General features: G+C 39.0%; 1 protein-coding gene across 5 annotated transcripts in view; it reads left to right on the plus strand.

The window, feature by feature from the left end:
* The window catches only part of NCOA7 (nuclear receptor coactivator 7), a 162,208-nt gene that overhangs the window by 84,404 nt on the left and 59,348 nt on the right, over positions 1-18,456 (plus strand). For all 5 annotated transcript variants that reach the window (XM_025383252.1, XM_025383253.1, XM_025383255.1 and 2 more), the window contains 3 exons: positions 12,081-12,160; positions 15,463-15,570; positions 18,277-18,390. In XM_025383252.1, the coding sequence (XP_025239037.1) occupies positions 12,081-12,160; positions 15,463-15,570; positions 18,277-18,390 (302 nt within the window). The remainder of the gene's footprint in view (positions 1-12,080; positions 12,161-15,462; positions 15,571-18,276; positions 18,391-18,456) is intronic.

Consider the following 18,456-nt stretch of genomic DNA (forward strand, 5'->3'; position numbering starts at 1 on the left):
CATTGCTCTTCTGTTCGAAAGTAATGATCATCCTGGTACTTTAAATCTTAGAAAATCAAAGAATACAGGATTAAAATGGACTTTCACGTAGAAAAAGGATGCTAAGAATCCAATTAATATTTTTTTTAATCAAGCAGAATGGGCTTAAGGGATTTGGGTGTAAAATAAATGGAAATTATTTGGATGAAAATAGTTAGGCCTGTACTTCTTGGGGCCATCAGTGAAGTCAAATTAGTGTTTTCTTGACCCACCTGGGTGGTGAGAGGACAAACCTGAGGTGTGCCCCCAGAATGCATGCAGTGTGGCTGAAGGAATGAAAGTGATAAGAGAAGCCAGGCACAGTGGCTCACGCCTATAATCCCAGCACTTTGGGAGGCCGAGGTGGGTGGATCACCTGAAGTCGGGAGTTCGAGACCAGCCTGACCAACGTGGAGAAACCCTGTCTCTACTAAAAATACAAAAATTAGCTGGACATGGTGGCACATGCCTGTCATTCTAGCTACTCAGGAGGCTGAGGCAGGAGAATCGCTTGAACCCGGGAGGCAGAGGTTGCAGCGAGCCAAGATTATGCCATTGCTCTCCAGCCTGGGCAATAAGAGTGAAATTCCATCTCAAAAAAAAAAAAAAGTGATAAGAAGACGACAGATATGGGAGGTGTAAATGAAGAGTCGGAGGATCAAAGGTGTTCTTGGTGAAGAGGACAGAACCTCGGGAGTAGAAGCAGTCATCAAAGCTGGAATCAGATAAGAAGATGCTTTAATGAGCTAAGACTCATGCCTAAGTGGAGAAATAAGAGCTTACCTTAGGCAGAATTATGGGGAATACTCAGTCCTCTGAATAACTGTAGCAAATCTTTCAGGTCATGAATAAATGATAAAGAGATGATCTTTTAAAAACTATCTACAAAGGAGCAAAGAAAAACATTAGAAACAGACTTCTTCATTAGTGGTAAATGCCAGAGGAATTAAAATCTCTTCAGACTTGTAAGGCAAAAGCTGTTTTTCAAGGTCAAAGACAAGACATTCTCAGACATAGAAGGATTGAGGAAAGAGATCTTTTGTGTCATAGATTACCTTAAACAAATTTGTGAACAAATTAGGTCATTTTGGCAGTGCCCATGTGAATGGCGTTTTTGCCATTGTGGGCTTCAGTGGACTGTTGCTGCTTTTTTTTTTTTTTTTTTCCTCTTCTTTTCTGTTTTCTACATTATCACTTTTGAAAATGTTTGATAACATTTTCAACATAATTGACTTTTCCATTCACACTGTTTGCAAAAACTGCTTTACTTGTGGCTAGGTGTGGGGGCTCATGCCTGTAATCACAGCACTTTGGGAGGCCGAAGCAAGCAGATCACCTGATCAAGATCATCCTGGCCAACATGGTGAAACCCCGTCTCTACTGAAAATTCAAAAAAATTAGCTGGATGTGTGGTGCATGCCTGTAGTCCCGGCTACTCGGGAGGCTGAGGCAAGAGAACCGCTTGAACCCAGTATACGGAGGTGGCAGTGAGTCAAGATTGCGTCACTGCACTCTAGCCTGGGCAACAGAGTGAGACTTTGTCTCAAAACAAAACAAAACAAAAAAAAAACGAAAAAAAAACCTGCTTTACTTAAAAACTAAAAATATTGGCCGGATGCAGTGGCTCACACCTGTAATCCCAGCACTTTGGGAGGCCAGAGCGGGCGGATCACGAGATCAGGAGATCGAGACCATTCTGGCTAACACGGTGAAACCCCGTTTCTACTAAAAAAAAATTCAAAAAATTAGCCAGGTGTGCTGACAGGCGCCTGTAGTCCCAGCTACTCGGAGGCTGAGGCAGGAGAATGGCGTGAACCTGGGAGGCGGAGCTTGTAGTGAGCCGAGATCATGCCACTGCATTCCAGCCTGAGCAACAGAGCGAGACTCCGTCTCAAAAAAAAAAAAAAACAAAAAATATTAAACATATGGTAAACCATGTTCTATAGAAAATTGTTCCAAAAGGAAAAAGGAATTTAGAATCTAGAAATCAGTTATATTTCCTTAGAAACCCCAGTAGTTAGGGAGCATGAGTGTTCACAATTAAGTAACTGTAAAACAAACACCCCTGAGGACACCTGTGACTGCACCAGCTTTGTTTCAAGGGACACTTCTTTCCTGACCTCACAGCCCCAGCACTCTCATTAACACAATATTTTGTAACCCATTTTTGTCATTGTTGGAACAAAAGGTACAGTCACTATGCAGGAGCAACTGTATCTTAACAAGCCTGTCCTACTGCATATGAACTTGAACTCAGAGTTTAGTTCCATTATAATCATAGTGGTTTGCATAATGCAAATCTCATACCCTACTTAATCTGTCTTGTTATATTCACTTGCATTATAAAAAATCTCATTGTAAAAGAAATGCCCAAATGTGGTTTGGGCTGAGGGAAAGACAACAGATTAACTAAGTACAGTCAGTGGTGTTAAGCTTTGAAAAATTAAATTAGAAGTAAACTAGGAAGGATAAAAGAGGAAAAATACTCTAATTCTGTCTTTGGGCTGCTCGATCCACAAAATACCATATAACTGAGTGGCTTATAAAATAACAGACACGTATTTCTCACAGTTCTGGAGGCTGGAAAGTCCCAGATTAAGGCACTGGCAAATGTGGAGTGTGTTGAGAGCCCATATCCTCATAGACCACCATCCTCTCACCCTGAGCTCACATGGTAGAAGGGTCTTTGGCCTCTTTTATAGGGGCAATAATCCCAGCCATGAGAGTACTGCCGAGATAACCTAACCACCTCTCAATGGCCCCTTTTCCTAATACCACACACTTATGGGTGAGGATTTCAACATATGAATTGTGGGGGGACATAACATTTAAATCTTAGCAAATACATTGATGGCTGAAGAGTGATGTGGTCAGGTTTTTTTTGGAGGGCAATTTGGCCATTTTTATCAAGACCCTTTTGGCATACTCTTTGACCCAATAATTCTGTTTTTAGTAATTCATCCTGAGTAGTCATGAGCATATTAGAAGATTTAACTGCAGTAACTATCATTGCATTGTTTAAAATAGCAGGAAAATGAAAAATAACATAAATGATATAAAATGGAATTACTATGTGCCATTTTAAAATGAAGTAGAAAAATAGTTAATGATATGGGAAATTTTCACCAAATACTACAGTAAAAAAGGGGGTTGACAATGGTTGCTGATTATGATTCCATTTTTGTTTAAAAAAATAATTCACCTACATACATATAAAAAGAGGTATGGAGAGTTTCTAGAAGTATATTCACCAGAATGCCAACATTGGTCTCTCTGATTGGAGGGAAAATGAATGACCTTTATTTATTTATTTTTATTTGTGTGTCTAAATGGCTGCCATAGTCTGAATATTTGTGTCCCCCCCACCCAACCCCAAATTTATATGTTGAAATCCTACTCCCCAATGTGATAGTATCAAGAGGAGGGATCTTTAGGAAGTAATGAGGCCATATGGGTGGCAACCTCATGATTGGGATTAATATTCTTAGAAAACAGACTTCAGAGAGCTGCCTAGTTGAGAACACGCTGTCTACGAACCGGGATGAGGGGAAAATATGCCGAGTTTGCCAGTGCCTTGATGTTGGACTTCCCAGTGTCCAGAACTCTGGGAAATAAATTCCTGTTGTTTATAAGCCACCAGTTTAGGGTATTTTGTTATAGCAGCCTGAATGTACTAAGACAATGGCTGTATATAGTTTTGATTCATGTGAAATTGGCTTTCATATTTCTTCTGTTTTCTTCTGGAGTGTTAATGTGCACAGTTAGGTCCTTGATCCATTTATGAAAAGAAAAAGCTGTTTTCAGAAAAGTATTTTGGAGGGTGGGAAAGAGGGTGAGAAGAGGAGGAGAAGCAGCATCAGACATAAGGAAGAACAGAAAGAACTATTTTCCATGAATATCTCCTTTGTGTTAGATCCCTTATTTCACTATTTAATTTAGGACTTATCATGATCTGCTACAAAACATGTAGCCTATTTTACAAATGTAAAAACTGAGAAGCTGAGTAACTGGCTAGGGATCCACTGTCGGCTAGCATGGAGCCAGGATTCATACCCTGCCCTCTTTGGCACCAAAGCCTGAGTTTTTTCCACAAACAAGGAGGACCTTCTCCATGCTGAGTGCAGTAGTACATTCTAGAGCAAAACGTTTTATAAGATCGATAACTTCCCTGTGCTTTAAGCACTTGCGTTTTAGATTTTACCACAGTATGACTCATTTTAGTCGAGGACTGTGTTGCCTGTGACTTGCTTGAAAGAAGGAAGGTAACATGTACTGCATGACATTTTCCTTTGTGCCACAGGTTAAAACAGAGTTCATATTGAGTATAGGGTTCATTCTTCCCTGACACATCTTTTTTTAAAAAATGTAATGGTAACAGCTTATACTTTATAAAGTGCTACATAACAATACTGAATGTTTTAATTGTGCTTTTTATAGAGTCAGGTCAATAATTTGAGAAGTGTGCATTGCCAATAGAGAAGATGTTATTTCTTTTTTAAATGTATTTATTTATTTTATGTTTTTTAAAGACAGGGTCTCTCTCTCTGTGTTTTCCAGGCTGGAGTGCAGTGGTGCAATCATAGCTCACTGTATTCTTATCTCCTGGGCTCAAGTGATGCTCCCACCTCAACCTTCCATGTAACCGGGACTATAGGCATGTAGCACCACGCCTAGCTGATTTTTTATATTTTCTTTCTTTCTTTCTTTTTTCTCTTTTGTAGACACAGGGTCTCCCCATCTTACTCAGGCTGGTCTTGAACTCCTGTCCTCAAGCAATTCTCCCACCTCAGCCTTCCAGTGTTCTGGGATTACAGATGTGAGCCACTGCACCCAGCCAAGAAGATATTTCTTTAGGCAAATACAAGTGCTATATTTTCTTCAAAGACATATGACTTTAGGCCAGGCACGGTGGCTCACACCTGTAATCCCAGCACTTTGGGAGGCCAAGGTGGGCAGATCAACTGAGGTTGGGAGTTTGAGACCAGCCTGACCAACATGGAGAAATGACATCTCTACTAAAAATACAAAATTAGCCGGGCATGGTGGCACATGCCTGTAATGCCAGCTACTTGCGAGGCTGAGGCAGGAGAATCGCTTGAACCCGAGAGGCGGAGGTTGTGATGAGCTGAGATCGTGCCATTGCACTCCAGCCTGGACAATAAGAGCGAAACTCCATCTCAAAAAAAAAAAAAGAAAAAAAAAGACATATAACTTTATTTTTTGCTATTCAATCTTGAATCTATCTGTATTAATTTGAGAGTGGTCCAAATTTTTCTCCAAATCTTAGCCATTATTCATCTAGCTTCACTTAATTATAATCCCTAAAGTCTCTTGAGCCCTTACTGTGCACATTGCAAAGTACTTTTTCTGAATCACCTTATCAAATTCTTACGGTAACTCTTTGGGAATTCAGTAGTATCCCCATTTTGTGCACTGGGAGACTGTCTTTAAGTTACTTCCCCAAGGTTACCTAGTGAGCAGATGGTAGACCAGGACTCTCATTCACAGTCCATCTGATGCCAGAACCTTCCCTCCAACATTAAGTTACATTATATTTATGGGGAAAACCAGCCTCTTCTCATTTATAATGGTGCTTTTATTTTCACCAAATTTCTGTTTTTTGGTGATATCACTGCAATATTTTAATTGCTGTGGCTTTATAATCATGTATTTCAACATCAGTAGACTGTGCTTACCCTCACTTCTCTTTGAAAAATAATTTTGGATAGTCTTATATATTTATACTTCTAGATAAGCATGGTTTTCGATTTGGAAAGTGTTCCTTTGCCATAAAACATTATTTTTTATTTAAATTGCATTTAAACATTAATTTGAAAAAAGTGAAATATTCATTTAAAGATGAGATTTCCTACTTAGGAGTATTATGTCCATTTAGACACTTCAGTTAAGCATTTTAATTTTCTTTATATATATCTTGTCATTGTCTTGTTATACTTATTCCTAGATGTTACATAGTTTGATACCACTTTACCTGGGACTTTTCCGATTACACTTCTGTTACAAAAATTTAAAAAATTATTATATCTGGCCACCTTAGCGAACAACTTTGTGAATTTTTGACATTTTTCATGATAATATTGGTTCTTTACGCAGATAATTATGTTATCCACTAATGACCACATTTTCATTTCTTTTCAGTATTTAAAACTTTTCATCTGGTGCTTTGAATAGATTTCAGAACAAAGTTGGGTATAAACCATAAATTGATGTTAGTAATGTTTTATTTTTTAAAAAATTGCTTTTGGTTTCTGATGTAAGAGCTCATCTCAGTTTATACAGGTGTATTTTAGGAGAGGTTAGAAGAGTGCTTAATTTCTCAAGAGACGTTGAGCGTGTGGGTACCTGTAGCGCATTCGGGCACAGAGATTGCCTTGTGGTGCTGTGCAGGGTAACCTCTGATGAGTGGCAGGGATTCCCTCTTTATCCTGGAGTTTCCATTATGTTTGTAGTGTTGCTGCTTTTATCTCCACTACAAGGCTTTTTTCTTTATGACCTGAAATACTTGTGGTTTAGCCTCACATTAGGTTCGCCTCTATGTTGTACTTTAGTGGATACCACTAAATTGGTGGGTACCATGTGCAGAAACCTTAAAAACTTTGCTAGAATTGCTCTTAGGCAATTTAGGCCTTTCCTAGCACAGCTGAAACCAAAGAAAGGGGGTGGAGCTCATGCAGTGCCTGTGGGTATTTTTCCCTCTCCTCACCTGGAATCTTCCTTCCAGAAAGCTGGGGGTGGGGCCTCACCAGTGCTGTGTTTAGGTAATAAGCCCATTTCTGTAGACCTGGAAGTGACATCGTGAAGTCATTCAGTTTTCATTCCTATGAAGAAACTCTTTTTCATATATACTCTTTAGCATTGCATTGCTTTTTCAGAAGCATATTTCTAGTGACTCTCAGAATAAAAATTCATCATTAAAGAAGTTCACTCTATTCATAGTTTTCTAACAGTTGGAATTTTTTTGTTCTTTTAAAAAGATACAATAATGGCTGTTTAATTCGTTAAATGCTTTTTTAGCATTTATCAAAATGATCAGATTCTTTTTCTCCTTTAAACAATTTATAAAGCTTTATTTTGAGCCACAAATGTGTAGTAATTTGTAATAGCAGCAATAGGAAACTCATTCATCATGCCATTCCCCTAACTCTTTTGATATCTCACTACCTGTATCTCAGCCACTGCTCATCCAGCTCCAGCTGCCTTGCTCTGTATAACCACACAGGTAACCACTTATTTGCTTACTTCTTATGTGGCCTGTGACCCTGGTGTTGAGACCCCACCCCAGAGTATAGTGTTACTTCTTAATGTTCACATTTTTGAAACCTCATTTTTGCCATAGTAACTCTTCCAAATCTCATTACTCTTACTCCCTCAATCATACCCTCACTGCACTACATTTTAGCAGATGACCTTACCCCTACTCTACTGATGATGTTGACAGCATCTGTCTTGAGCTCCCTTTACTTTCAGAACCTCTCTGTGAATTCCACTCATCCATTTCCAGGTTTCCATCTCTGGACCTCTGTTCAGCATTTCACAGTGTCAACACCACCTTCTTTTTTTCCATGGCCTCTGTGACATTGCATTCATTTTCCCATCCCTGTAATTGCTTTTCCCCCTTTATATCAGCCATATTTTTTTCAATCCTTAAATCAAGCCTTCCTTAGAGTCTGTTCTCGAACTTCAGGCCTCCTCTTAAAATTTATTCTCTTGATGTCATAGCCTCATCCAAGACTTCAGTATCCCCGCTACAAGGGATACCTTCACATCTGGCTGTCATGCCCCTCCAGGCCGCAGGCATACTGCTAGGTAGCATCTTCTTTTAGCCCCAGTGCACGGAGAAAGAGGAGTCTTCTTTCTGTAAACTTGTATTGGGGATCGTCTCAGATGCAGGAGCTTAGAGTCTTGTGTTCTGGACACTCCAGGCCCTTTTATGGGGTGACAAGGGGGATGGCAGGACTTATGAACAGGGCACCAAGATCCTCTTGGGTTGAGGTAAACACAGGTACCCCATTCTTCCTTCCCATTCCAGCTCCTACCTCCAGGATTTATGCAGAAAGAAATGGGCTAGGCTGAAGGGCCTGTATTTTATTCTTCTAGGGTTTTTGTCAGTTTTGTTACAGGTACTCCTTATTGGACTGGAGAAAACCTGCTTTGAAGACTTTATTTTAGAAGTGGGCAGGTATGAGGTTCAGTTGCTTTGCTGTAAATGGCTTCTGAGGGATACTCAGCCAACTTTCCCCTTGGCAGTAGATACTTTTATGTCATTTGCCTCAGGTTCTTGTACACAGGAGGAGGGTCAGAATTTGGATAGGTGGAAAGGTCTGTGAGGAGGCCTGAAGCCGGAAAGATCAGTGTCATTGGAAGACAGTTGCAGCCTTTGGGATGGGCATGGATCCTTACCTAAAACGCTAGGGTTGGAGCACCATCCTAAAGCACAATGGAGTGGTCCTTTCCCATGGCAGCTCATGCCTCGTCCTAGATCTCACCAGGGCCAGAAGCCCCTCCAGTGCTTTGTGGACTATGTGCTGCAGAACCCAGTTCCCAGACACACAGGACTTCACTCATTGAGACACATAGTTTACCATCTTTTCAACTCACTGCAAAACAATTATTTCGGAAGCAATATGAAACCTTGCCTTGAGCTATAATGATATAAAGGCAATTAAATTAGATCCTCTTTGCTTCTCTATTGAGCCAACTGTAAAACATAGTATTTGCCTTGTGGCTTTGGCAGGTGCACATGATTTGCCTGGTGTGATGTTACATCAGTGAAAAGTGTTGTCTCACAATCAAACTTATCAGGCTTATTCATCTGTACTGAAAGGTTTATTCAACCATATATACAAGACAAGGCCAGGTGCAGTGGTTCCCACCTATAATCCCACCACTTTGGGAGGCCAAGGTGGGCAGATCACTTGAGCACAGGAATTTGAGAACAGCCTGAGCAACATGGTGAAACCCCATCTCTCCAAAAAAATGCAAAAATTAACCTGGTGTGGTGGCATGAGTCTATAGTCCCAGCCCCTCGGGAAGCTGAGGTGGGAGAATTGCTTGAGTCTTGGAGGTGGAGGTTGCAGTGAGTCATGTTAGTGCCACTGCACCCCAGCCTGGGTGACAGAGTGAGACCCTGTCTCAAAAAAAAGAAAAAAAAAGACATAAGACATTTAAGGATGGGTGGTACATCATGGTCTTTACCTCCATGATCTCAACATCTTAGACTCTGATGGGAAGGCATTTTTTGTTTTTTGGTTTTTTTTCCGTTAGTAATACTACATGCTTGACATTTTTCTAACCTACCCACCTGTGGCAGTGGAAGGTAATTTAATTTTTGCACTAACTCAGGTGTACATTGTTAAGTTTATCCTGCAAGGCTTAGCCAACATGCATTTTTCTTTTGTAGCTGTGCAGTATGTAAACTGTCACAATTTGGTGGCTTTTAGTAGCGTGCCCATTGGGACCAGAGATATCTAGCTACAGCTTATGGAAGGGCGTTGGCCAGAAGCTGCCAGACATGGGAAGAAGGAAGCATATTGTGGGCTCTAGAAATAGGAAGCTACCTACAAAGTGATATAAAGAAACTATTCTGATAGCACGAAGACCTTAAGTGACAGCTGTTTATGATGACAGCAAGAAGGGCAGAAGTATGCAACAAAGAAAATGGAGCTGAGATATTAAAAGGAATGAACAACACTTAACCTAATCCCAAAAGAAACTATGGGGAAGAATTAACCTGGGGCATTCATCTTCCATGTAAACAAAGCAAAAGCAAACAATTAAGATTTTTCAGATTCTTTAGAAGGAAAGAAAGACGAGTATTGTTAATGTTTTATTGCTTACCTGCCAAGAATTAAGCAAACCAGTTTTTACATTTTTTCCTTCCTAAGATGTGTAAAATATGGTGATTGCACTTTGGAATCTCCTTATCTGGAGATCTAAAAACGTAGTCAATAGTCCTGTCTTCCTGAAGTCATTTAGATGTGGTTGCCTGTAGGTGTGGAGATCATTTCTTATAGTCTAGAGGAATGTTCAGGGTCTCTTTGGTTCCATGAATAGTTCTGATTTGAAGATATAGATGACTAGAACAGGACTGTAATGGAAGCATCTATTTAAGTTTTATTTTTTCCTCTTGGCTTTAATTTTTAAATAATATAGAGGAAATACTTAAAAGTCAGATAAATCCTATGTGAATTAACTATGTTCATGTTTCTATGTCACCCCTCTGTTTTCATCTGGGACCCCCATGTTTGTGATATAGATGAAATGATGTCATTGAGACATTTCCGTGTGTGTGTATGTGTGCTTGTAGGACCTCAGATATAGAGGGCTGAGTTAATCACCCTTCTCAGATCATGGTTTATCATTACTGATCCAAGCTCGGCTTCTTGTCATTTATCATTCATTCTCTTTTATTCTCATTCTGCACTCCCATTTCTTCCCCAACTCGACACTATTCTATTGTGTTCAATGTGTATAGGTTTTTATTTTTATGTACTTCTGAAAATTATTTGTGTGGTTTTTTTTGTGTGTGTCCATCTGTGATATATGTTTAAAACAGATGGATACTAACATCCCATTCAGTTTTTCTTTATGTTAACCTGTTGACACTTTTGGTGTATATTTATGGCTTGTTATTTCTAATTGCTGGAATCTAATTGCTCTGGATTCCCAGAGCTTACCTACCATGCTTTATTTACCCTCTATCTCCTCACTGCCATAGATTATACTGTGATGAACATCCTCCAGCGGGTCCTTTATGGTGTACATAAAGAATATACCTGTTGGGAGAGGATACTTATCTGTGAATTAAATTCCTAGGTCATATGAGCTATATATACTTAATTCTCTGGAATGACTGAACAGTTTACATTCCTTGTAGTGTTCGCATTTCCATCAACATTGGAATTATACAGCTTTCTGATTTTACCAGGCTAGTAGGTGTAAAATGATATATTGTTTTCATTTGCATTTTTCTGATCACATACAGGTTGGAGCATCTTTTCATGGTTAATTCAATTTTATATTCTTTTTGTCACATTTTTATCTATTGCAGTATGGTTCTGGGGTTTCTGATATCTGAATTAGTATATCAGAATATATTTAACCCTGACAATTAGGTTGAATCATATGCAGGTGCCAATGGTTGGCCATTTTTGACCTATAAAAACAGCGAAATCTGACTGGGTGCAGTGGCTGACACCTGTAATCCCAGCACTTCAGAAGGCCGAGGCAGGCAGATCACCTGAGGTCAGGAGTTGGAGACAAGCCTGGCCAACACGGTGAAACCCTGTCTCTACTAAAAATACAAAAATTAGCCAGACGTGGTGGCGCACACCTGTAATCCCAGCTACTCGGGAGGCTGAGGCAGAAGAATTGCTTGAACCTGGGAGACAGAGGTTGCAGTGAGCCGAGATCATGCCACTGTGCTCCAGTCTGGGTGACAGAGTGAGACTCTGTCTCAAAAAAAAAAAAAAAAACCAAAAAACCCCAAAAAAATAGTAAAATCCATGGTCCAACTTAGTATGTTGTTGGACGTATTCTTTTTGTTTTCATTGTTATAAATAGTATTACAGTGACCATATGCTGATATATAGTCTTTTTCTTCTTTTGAATTTGTCATTAGGATAAATTCCTAAGAGAAGGATTATTAAGTCAGAATGAACCTTTCTATGGCTATTGTTACATATTACCAAATCACTTTCTAAAAGGACTGTACTCATTTACATTAGGCATCATTTATATAATAACTCCACTGGTTTAACTCTAACTTCATAATCATTATACATTATCATTTAAACCATTAGTAACTATAAACATTACCTCATGGTTTTTATTTATATTATTTAATTATAGTTAATGTTAATCATTTATTGAGGATGAATAGTGTGCTTTTATGAGTATGATCTATTTGTGCCCTGAGTCCATTTTCCTATTAATGTCTTTTTGTCAGTTGATTTGAAAGTGAGTTTTTATACATGGTAGTTTTACCCTGTCTTCAGTCCCTGAAAATGAAATTATTCATTTACATACAATTTATTCTTCAGATGACAATCAAAACAAAACACATGATAAAAAAGAGAAGAAGATGGTGGTTCAGAAGCCCCATGGGACTATGGAATACACTGTAAGTATAACCAAGGTGGTATAAATGTTTGTTAATAGCATTAGATTTATATAATGGTTTTCCCTGACACATCCTGCCCCTTGGCTGCATTCCTCTTGTGTACCCATGAAACAATGAAGCTTCTTAAGACCAGTTTTAGGTCATTTCTTTTTCCTCCATATTTTCTCCCGGGTCAATCTCAAATAAACCAGTGACTTGAGAATGTGAGGGTGATCTGCCTGTAACATCCATCACCCTGTTGATCACCAGCATTGCTTAGGCTGATCTGGCTGACTAGGCAGGAATCCCTTTCTTCCTCCACCACTCCATGTGCATCCCTATGGAGCTTGGATGAAGAGGATGACCTTCCCCAATAGAGGAGGACATTTCTTGGGTCATGGGTATTCCAGTAACTGTGTTGCCCTGTTAGAACCTCCAAACAAGCTGATGACTTGAATTATCTTTGATATAACAGGGACTACCACTTTTAGGTCATCAACCCAGACATTCTTTCTAAGTTCCAAAGCTATGTACTTACTTGGCTACTCAACATATCCACCTAGTCCTCCATGCTTGGTCCTCTTTCAGGAAACAATGACTCCATCATTCCTACATTTATGCAGGCTAGAACTTAATTCTTGACATCTTCATCCCCTTACTCTTCATGTTTGTTACTACCTTCTGTGATTTTGCCCACCAGTCTAGGCCAGATGCCTTTTTTAACATTCTCATAGAATCATGTTGCTTAACATAATTTATCTCAGTTTGACATTATTGATTTATTAGCATATTGTTATTTTAATCTGTATCTCATGTTTTAATTTATACATCCATGAAGAGAGATTAGACCTCTCTTTGTTCAGCATTATATTCCTCGTAGCTTGCAGGAATTCCCTACTGTAGAGCAGTAGATGAACAATGCTAGGTGTGTGTTCATTACTACAGCTCCACACTGTGTGCCATGTACTTATCTCTGTGACTGCATCATAAGCTCCTGGAGGCCAGGAGTTGTTGTATCTTACGTATCCTAGGCTTGGCACAAAGTGGGCACTCAGTTGTAGATCTATTTTAATTCACTATTAAATAGCACTCTTGAGGAGTGTTCTCTTTGACTTCTAAGAAGAAATTAAGTGCTGTTGCCATTGCCTGGTTGTATTTTCCTAATGTGTACTTATTTTATAGTCATTATTTGTAAGCAATGTCAGACCCTATATAAGACAGGCAGCAAGATCTAATTCTTTGCTGGTGTTTCTTTTGGAATAGTAAATCTGCAAGCCTCTGTAGAGTCACACTGAAGATCTCTGTCACAGGCTTTCATGCTCAATGCCCTGTGAACATCTCTAGGCATCTTTCTAAAGTTTTTAAGCATAGTCATTTTTGGAAAGGATTTAGGATAATTATATTTTATATTACCGTTGTCTAAAATATACTGTTGGTCCTCATAACACCTAGAATAGTGCCTTACCTCAAAATAGGCACTCAAGAAGTATTGGACTCAATTATTTATTATTAATAACAATATTACTTCGAAAGCCATAATCATTAAGATCTGTATGTATTTGTCTATCACCTTTATTCACATGCCCCTCCAAAGAATGGAGAGGTGCTTTTGCCAGGAGTTACTTCCTACAGTATATACTGAACAATGTAGTGACTGTTAAAAAAAAAACAAAAAAACCCTCCAAATTAATTAAACATTAACAAGTGATCAAATCAATAATGCAGGTATGCCTACCTCTTTGTTTTATGTTATGGAGATTAGTTTTATTTGGCAAGTTATTTTTGTGCTTGTCATTGGAAATAAAAGGTAACTCATATAAATTTGTGTTTAAAGAATCTGCTAGCACTTACCCGATTGCTTTTATTACTCCTGGGCTATGGATGATCAAGCATTCTGATTTCGTTTCAGTCATTTAATGATACCAACATCCCTCTCGGGGTCTGTGCCCTAATTCTACATATATATCTTATCTTTAATAACTGCAGATTGTTAAAGTTTTTCTCACTCTCTGATCCCCCTATACAGTGTATGTTTTATAAGGTTACTCATAAAAATGTGAATGTAGTATACAAATATATAATACAGTATTGAAAATATTTTTTAACTTTGTTTTTAGTGGAGATAGTTTTGCCTAGGGTAGAAGTAGGGGCCTATGTTGTTACTTTAGTGATTTAAAAAATTATACATACTACATATAATGTATCCTAACTTGTTCTAGAAAGGCTTTGAGGCTGTTTCAATGTAATCTGTAACCATAAGCTTTGTTTAGTCTGAGACAGTTCATCTAGTAGTTGGACCTTTGATACTGAAGGCAGCGATGGGTTTAATTCTCCTACGTCTCTACCCTTTCACTAGTCCACATCTTCCTTCAGCCTTCTCACATCTCCACATAATTCAAGGCTCACCTGGTGGAGCCAGTTCTGCTTACGAAGGACTTATACCGGTCTTGACCCAGGGCTATCAATGGGAACTTCTCAGTGACATTCATCAGAGTGACCTGCCACTAGCAAGTCTATCTGGCAACTCTGGTCAGGGAGTTTGTCCTGGGATGTTGACATGACCTCAGGGAGCCAACTTTTTTTTCTGGGTAGAGCTGTTCTCCTGTGAAGTTTCTCATCTCCTCACTACCCTCTATTCCTGTTCCTCCTCTACTACAGAAGGAAAGAAAAGTGTACACCTGGGACATATGTCACAAGTTTCATAGATTTAGAGAATAACACTAATTTGACCGTAGAAAATTGTGGTTTTAATGACAGTGAACAATTATTGGTAGCTAATCTGAATTTCTTTCTGATTTCCTTGTTTTCACAGTATTCATTCATCAACTTTTTGAGTACCCTCCATGTATCAAGCAGTGTACTGAACCCAGGAGAAAACATTTTGCCAGCTTTGCCATACAAACCAGCAGTTTATAGTATACAGAAAAGTCATGCAAATAGACAGAAAATTACAAGAGAGAAAGTAGCCCCACTTCCTCTGAGGGTGGGGACTGTGTGTACATTGTATTTTTTTCTTGTTGTAGTCTTCATTATAGCTCATGGACCTTTATTTCATACGCCTAAGTTGCACCAAAGTAAAATTAGAAATCTATTAGTGGACAGTGAAATTTGAAAATGAGGAAGCCCAGAAATGAATTGCATTTAAGACTTTGCTTTAAAATGATTTTATTAAGAATTGACAACGTATTCACTCTTTTTTTTGTAGTCTATCTTGATGGAACTATTACTTTATTATTTATTCATATTGCAGATAAATTAATAGTATCTATCAAAATTGATTTTTTTGCTTTATGTATTGATTCTTACTTGTTTGATTATTCTAGGCTGGAAACCAGGACACCCTAAACTCCATAGCACTGAAATTTAACATCACTCCCAATAAATTGGTGGAACTAAATAAACTTTTCACACATACTATTGTTCCAGGCCAGGTAATTATACTCTTATTGTATATAACTCTAGAAATTCTGCATTTATCTTTCATTGCCATTTTCAGTGTCTCACTATTGTTTGTCATAGTATTATCATAAATGATAATGTGCTTTGGTTCAATATTTTCTCTCCTTTATTTTTATTTATTTTTTGAGACAGGGTCGCGCTCTGTTGCCCAGGCTGGAGTGCAGTGACACCATCATGGGTCACTGCAGCCTCTATCCCCTTGGCTCAAGCAATCCTCCCACCTCAGCCTCCCAAGTAGCTGGGATTACAGACGTGAGCCACTACACCCAGCTCAACTTTATGATATTTTCATATTCACAGGATACCTTGGCTACACATGCTTAAAATTTTTTTTCTAGGCTAAAATGACTGCATTGCTGTATGGTTAAGAACTTTAAGACCTCAAATCCTGATTTGCATATGTGTTGGGAGCAAACCCAAAATTATTTTCTGAAGGCAATAGGAGACTTTCACCCCTGCCCATGATCCAGGCTCACTTCCATGTTGAGGCAGCACATGTTCTGGCTGCTGCCCACCTCTCTCTACAGTGCAGTCAACTATTTAAGCTTAGGAATTACTCTTTAGATTCAACATTTGGAATGCTCAGACGATTGAATCACAATTTCTGTTACCTAATACTTTTTTTAAGAGTTCAGATGAAAAAAAAGTTGATAATAGTGGAGAATTGCTTGGGAAAAACGCCATCCATTCATTACTCTAGTTTAGCTGTATAATATAAGATAAATAAGAGCTGTATACCAAGACCACAAAATTTTAGTCCTATGTAAATTACTTTTTACAGAACTATAAACTTTGACATTTGCCATTGACCCATATTGAAGATGCTGTAAAAAGCAATACTCCAAAACTGGTTATTGTATTTACTGTTAGTGCATCATAGAGGACAAATGGTTCAGTCTAGGACGCTCCTTTGTATGAGATTCTATAGGAGAGTATATGTACTTCTGAGAAACTTCTTCATTTTTATCTCATGGAAATTGAATTCTGCTAATTAATGATGTCGTCTCTTTGCATTAATTATATGGCAACTTAGAGTCACTTTTATGGCCCACTTCTTAATGAGTGGTTACTAGTTTTGGTGCGTATATTTTTAGTAGTAATCAATCCTCATCTTATATCTCCTTGACTTTGATTTTCCCACTTTTATTTTAATGTGTTTTCTCAAATATTTTCTGGATTGAAGTGAGGTTTAAATGACTAGAAAGATAGGAGACAGTGAATACCAATATTGATCAGTAATCAGTTGTTACATGATTAGCTCTGAATTCTGTTTTATAACATTAAAGATCATCATTTTAAGATTATATTTGGCCAGGCGCAGTGGCTCATCCCTCTGATCCCAGCACTTTGGAAGCCAAGGTAGGCAGATCAGTTGAGGTCAGGAGTTCAAGGACAGCCTGACCAACATGGTGAAACCCCGTCTCTACTAAAAATACAAAAATTAGCCAGTAGCCAGGCTTGGTGGTGGGCGCCTGTAATCCCAGCTACTCAGGAGGCTGAGGCAGGAGAATCTCTTGAATGCGGAGGGTGGTGGTTGCAGAGAGCTGAGATTGAACCACTGCACTCCAGCTTGGGTGACAAGAGTGAAACTCCGTCTCAAAAACAAACAAGCAAAAGATCATATTTGATAGATGCCACAATGTAGCATGTCTCATTAAAAGAGTATTGAACGTAAGGATTGTAATAATGTTTTGAGAACCAGAATATTTTGCAGAAGGTTGCTATTCTGTATAATTTGGTGGGGGCGTGGGGGGTGGATTTTTAGTTTTACATAACCCAGACACTGATGGAAGAGAAAATGCTGGGATCATTGTATTGATATTACCTTATATAATTTATCATATAAGGACCATACTAGTTTAGAACTCAGAGCCTGCTTGGAGTTAGCAAGCTGGGTTTGTTCCATTTCTACCTGGCACAGATATTAAGTTTAGAAGCCATGCTTCTCTCTGTTCATTTCCCTTATACTATTAGTCCCCCATCCTGGAGGGCTCTCCCCTCTCTCCTATCCAATTTCTACTTATTCTTCAAGGCTTCACTTGGACCCACTTGCTTAGCTTGGCCTGCCCAGAATACTTACCCACCTTCCTCTCCCTTTCTTTTTACCTTTTTCATTTCTTTTGTTTTGTTTTGTTTTGAGGTATTGAGTCTCCCTCTGTCGCCCAGGCTGGAGTGCAGTGGCACGATCTTGATTCACTGCAACTTCTGCCTCCTGGGTTCAAGTGATTCTTCTGCCTCAGCTTCCCCGAGTAGCTGGGACTACAGGCATGTGCCACCATGCCCAGCTAATTTTTTTGTATTTTTAGTAGAGACGAGGTTTCACCATGTTGGTCAGGCTGGTCTCAAACTCTTGACCTCAGGTGATCTGCCCACGTCGGCCTCCCAAAGTGCTAGGATTACAGGTATGAGTCACTGTGCCTGGCTTTGCTCTCCCTTTTTGAGTTCTTGCAGTGTCTATAGGCATGTTCTGTAACCTTTGTACTACACACATTCATATGCTGAGTATCATTTCATGGATTAGTCTAAGACACTATAAGTTGCTTATGAGTTTCTTGAAAGCAACTGAGGTCATTATCATGCACTAAACATGATACTGTGCAGAGAATAACTTCTCTAAACACTCACTAGTGGTTTGCCTGGTTCCGGGTACTCACCCATCTCTTCTCTCCCATTCTCAGGTCCTTTTTGTGCCAGATGCCAACTCTCCTTCCAGTACCTTAAGGCTATCATCATCCAGTCCTGGTGCTACTGTCTCTCCTTCATCATCAGATGCAGAATATGATAAACTGCCTGTATGTATATTATGTACTTCATGCACTGAAGTTCATTTTTATTAAAGAGACTTTTTGTGAGTTGTA

The sequence above is a fragment of the Theropithecus gelada genome, chromosome 4 (genome assembly GCF_003255815.1).
Source record: "Theropithecus gelada isolate Dixy chromosome 4, Tgel_1.0, whole genome shotgun sequence".
Taxonomy (NCBI): domain Eukaryota; kingdom Metazoa; phylum Chordata; class Mammalia; order Primates; family Cercopithecidae; genus Theropithecus; species Theropithecus gelada.